Here is a 4,496-nt window from a genome sequence, read left to right as displayed (position 1 = left end):
CTATCCCACAAATATCTCTATGGTAAAAACAAGATAGCGTCATTTTCCAAATCAATAAATCAAGCGGTTGCCGATCAACAAGTCACATGTACAAAAAGTTTTGACATTAATATATCACCGGTGTTTTATAGTTTCTATGCTTAATTGTTGCTATCTTTTGATTTATTCGAGTCAAACCACTTTGGCAATCTCACACTTTATTATGTTTCTATCCGGTAACCTTACAGAGCGTAGAACAGCAACTACCGTGTGGGCGGGTGGTGCGGTTATTTTACGTAAACGGGAGAGTTTAAGTCGGCACTCATGTTACCATGACTAAATAATAATAAGTCCGGTGCTATCGCTGATGGAAAAACACACATGCAATGCACATTAGACAATATGCTGCATCGTCCACAGACAAACCTTAGTCTTAGCAATGTTAGCATAATACTCTCTTAAGAGAGTCCTATGGTCTTATTGTGTTGTTTGCAACATTAATAACCGTAACTGTCTCACACATTGTTGCCTTTCACCGCAGTAGGCATTGTTCCTGTTGATTAAAATTTTTTCAAAACGTTAAAAGCAGAGTCCAACCATTGTTAATCACTGAGCTTTATATAATAGCAGGGTGAGGGAAAAAGAAACACATTTTCATTCTATTTTCTCGTCCTATTTGTTAGTAAACAAAAAACGTTCAACGAATTTTAAAACCGTATCCTGACGGCTCCAATATACCGTCATTTGTAAAAGCAAGATCAGGATATTTGGATAATATGTGCTAAAGATGTCCCATCTTACCCTACAGTACTACTCCACATAGCCAAATGTACACTGAAGAATTATTAGAACAAAATATCTGTACAGTTTTCTAACTTTAATGAAGAAAATGAAAGCAAAGTATCTTTCAATCTCGTTCATTCTTCTAAGTTTTGCGTTTTTTTACAAAAGAAAAAAGAAAAATACTGGCGCCGTAGCACAGTTGGTTAGCGCGCCTGCCTTCAACCCAATAGGCTAATGGGTTCAAGGCTCGTCGTTGCTACCATTGTGGGTGTATGTGTCCTTTGGCTTAACGACAACTGCACCAACCCGGTGGTCACTAATTGGTTGTCCAAATTATCAGTCACACAGTCGTTCGTTCGTTCGTTTGTTTTCCAATAGGCTGCAACAGCTTATTGGAAGAGGCAACACTGGCCGGCATCGTAGAGTCGGGAATTACGTGGCTGCGTGCATACGTGCGACAGAGTTTGTTCAGACCACTAACTTCGGTTCAGACAACATCAGTACACTTTATCCCTTTAAAGCTCTTTCCTTAAAAGCCACATTTTCATTATAGAGATCGCACCCTTTAATGTTTTTTCTGGAATATTTAATACGATAACAAAATGTTTACTTAATTCGATCTTTTTGCAAACACCAAACTTTCTGCAAACACCGATTTTCCTTACTGACGTCATCAGATAGTCGAATTATTTCTCGCATGCTACGTATTATTGGAATCACATGGGTTCGAACAATCGGTTTTAATTCTTTATCACGTGATACCATGGCCTCGATATATATTCTGACCACGATTGTGCACCAATTTTTAAAAGTTTTGTAAGTTGTTCTTTGCTTTTTTGTATACCTGATAATTTGGGCAATTCACTTAAAAGTTTATATCCAATACAACGCTTTCGCAGACTTAAGTGAATATTTTAACCGCGGTAATATTTAGTATAGGCTACATTTATTCTTGATTAAAAAATACGATGTTTCTGCCACGTTGACCAACTGCTCAAAATTTATCACGAAATTGTAATTGTCGGCTTTATAGCTTTTATTTTCTCACGAATAACGATAAAACAAAAGTTAAACGTAACACGTGGAAAAAAGCTTATTTCACTACAGAGAGAAACATCTAATGAGTCTCCACTTGCCGACGACGAGAGCCGCTCGTCTAATAGAACTTGCTATATCCGTAGCTTTTGCCAAACCCATAGCTTTTGCCATATGTGTAGCATCCGTTGTAGTAGTTGACACGACAGTAACGATAGTTTCTGTGTATGAGAAATTGAAGTGTAAATATTCTTGTAAACAAAACCATGTTTACAATAGTATTTGTAATAAAACTTTCAACTTACGTGTAGTACTTGTAGTAGTATGGATAGCACTTGGCAGTAGGATAGCTCACGCACCATGTGTAATAACTACCCCAGCAGAATCTGGGCAAGATGCATTTCTGTTCCTTGCAGATGTAGCAGCAGGAATAGTGGAGTACCAGCCTAGGGATGATGTCCTCCCAGTACTTATCACATTCGAGTAAAACAGCAGCACAGTATTCTGACAGCTTTTCGCTATATTTGTTTGCCATGGTTACAATATCCGTTGGTCCATCACAAACATCACCATTAACCACGAAATCATCGTGGTGCAACTTCAAAATATCGAGGTATTTTGTCCAATGAGATTTTTTCGCCTGAAAACAACCATATATAAAAATCCCTTACTTTACAACATTCAATTTACGCTAACCTTATTCATACTCTCGAACAAAGATTGCTTGGCAGAAATACCCTTTGCCTCAAGTTTCTCCTTATATGCTTTAATGTCTTCAGATCTCTTCTTTTGGCAAGCATCAAAATTATCACCGATAGACTGGATGTAAGACTTGGCCTTGGTTCTGTAATCTATAATGCTCGTACTGAACTTGGTGGCGCATTCCAACAAAATTTCGGCAAGTTTCAATTTGTAAGCTTCGACAGCGGCTGTCCTCTTTTCATCGCATTCCTTTTGGACCTCTGCGAGTTTAGCCTTTTGTTCATCGGTCAATTCGGTGCTGTTGTTACTGTCAAATATATAAATAAACATATATAAATATGGTGTTCTTATGTTAGATTGGGTGTAATACAATACTTACGCGCAAATGTATTGAGAACGAAGATATTCGATGTACCAGTCGTGTCGGGACTTGATGATTTCATCGTACTTTGTGCAATATTCTGTGTGGTAGGTGGTCCATTTAAGTTTCCATTCACCGAATTGCGTCTCATATTCTAAGATTGCCTTTTCCAATTTTTCGCAGTGTTCTTTAATGATAGTAGCTCCATCTCTAACAACGGCGGCTAAAATGCATTCATTCAATGAGAAACAACAAACAACCACTAATTTTACTCAACTTACGGAAGACACAGGTTTTTAGGCCAGTATATTTTGTTGGGTTGAAGCAGAACTTGAAGGGTTGAAGACAGTATCTGACAAAGCAGTATCTCGTTTTGTACTTGTACCAACAACCGTATCGTTTGCTGTCGCACAAAAGAGAATTAAAGAAATGTTAATTTCAAGACGAGTTTATGTTCAATACCAGGTGCTGTAGTATCTCTTCTTGTAGAATCTGATGCAACCATTGGGTATGTTCACCTGTACATTTCTAATGGGCTATAAAATTTTTGCTTTCAAAATTGCTTTATAAGGCAAAATTTTGCCTCATATGCCAATATTTTGCTTCCGAGGCAACTAGCGTTTCTCTCGCGTGCAAAAAAAATTGCCATCAACATAATGCAAAATGCATGGCAAAAAATATTTTTACCTCCAACACTAGATGACGCCAGTAAGTAAAATGTTTCATACTCGAGGCAAAATTATCATCCAATGCAAAATTTATTTTTAAAGGCAATATTTATATTTGTCACAAAATATCGATTCAAAAGCAATTTTTTAATCCCAATGCCTTTTTGTCGGTTGAATAATTTTTGCTTTTAAAGCCAAAATTTTGATCTGAAAGCAAATTTTTTTAATTCCGATTTTTTTTGCATTTGAAAATATTGATTCTAAACCTAATATTACAAATACAAAGCAATTTAATTCAATAAAAAAAAATGCTCTTAAGATTCAAAGTTTTGATCTGAAAGCAAATGTTTGGATTACAAAGCATTTTTCGTTTCAAGACTTTTCGCATTTGAAGTCAAAATGTTGATTCGAAAGCAATAATTTTTGGTTCGAATGCATTTACTAGCTTGAATCAATTTTTGCGTTTGAAATCAATATTTTGATCTGGATACGATTGTTATTATTCCAAGAGGTTTATGCAACTACAAATAAAGTATGAAGATGTTTGGAATCGGTTTTTAATTATAACGTGTCAAGTAGTATAAAAAAACTATTTTGTTTCAAATAAAGTGTCATCTTCGAGTCGCATGGGTTTCATTTTCCGTACGTCGGGAATCTCGTTAATGTACAGCCTCGTTATTATGGAAACGGCTTTTTATATCATTTTTATGGAGTTAAGCTTTTTAAATTGAAATATTTCAAGGTTCTCGTAAGCATCTCTAAAATAGGAATTGATCCATACATCATATTGCGGCTAGAATAACGCACGTTATTCCATTGTATCAATTTAACTATACGCGTTTCTGCAAGATGAAATTATAGTCAGTGGATAAAGCTTTCCTGCTGTCAGTCTTCAGAGTGAAACTGCTTCGATTTAACTTAGCTTCAGGTTGTCGCTTGCCGAATAAAAATAGAAATTGTGTTATGGC

At 36.1% G+C, this 4,496-nt stretch overlaps 1 protein-coding gene across 1 annotated transcript in view; it reads right to left on the bottom strand.

Moving 5' to 3' along the window:
* Positions 1–1,778: 1,778 nt before the first annotated feature.
* The window catches only part of endostyle-specific (protein), a gene marked incomplete in the record, with an annotated part of 2,909 nt that continues 191 nt past the window's right edge, over positions 1,779–4,496 (bottom strand). Inside the window, 8 exon segments of the mRNA NM_001105547.1 lie at positions 1,779–2,018; positions 2,103–2,247; positions 2,249–2,437; positions 2,494–2,806; positions 2,879–3,083; positions 3,142–3,263; positions 3,323–3,372; positions 3,918–3,932. Coding sequence (NP_001099017.1) covers positions 2,149–2,247; positions 2,249–2,437; positions 2,494–2,806; positions 2,879–3,083; positions 3,142–3,263; positions 3,323–3,372; positions 3,918–3,932 — 993 coding nt within the window.

Source organism: Ciona intestinalis, chromosome 5 (assembly GCF_000224145.3).
Source record: "Ciona intestinalis chromosome 5, KH, whole genome shotgun sequence".
In the NCBI taxonomy this organism is placed as follows: Eukaryota; Metazoa; Chordata; class Ascidiacea; order Phlebobranchia; family Cionidae; genus Ciona; species Ciona intestinalis.
The sequence above is the reverse complement of the archived record's forward strand: the minus strand, read 5'-3'. Positions and strand labels throughout refer to the sequence as shown.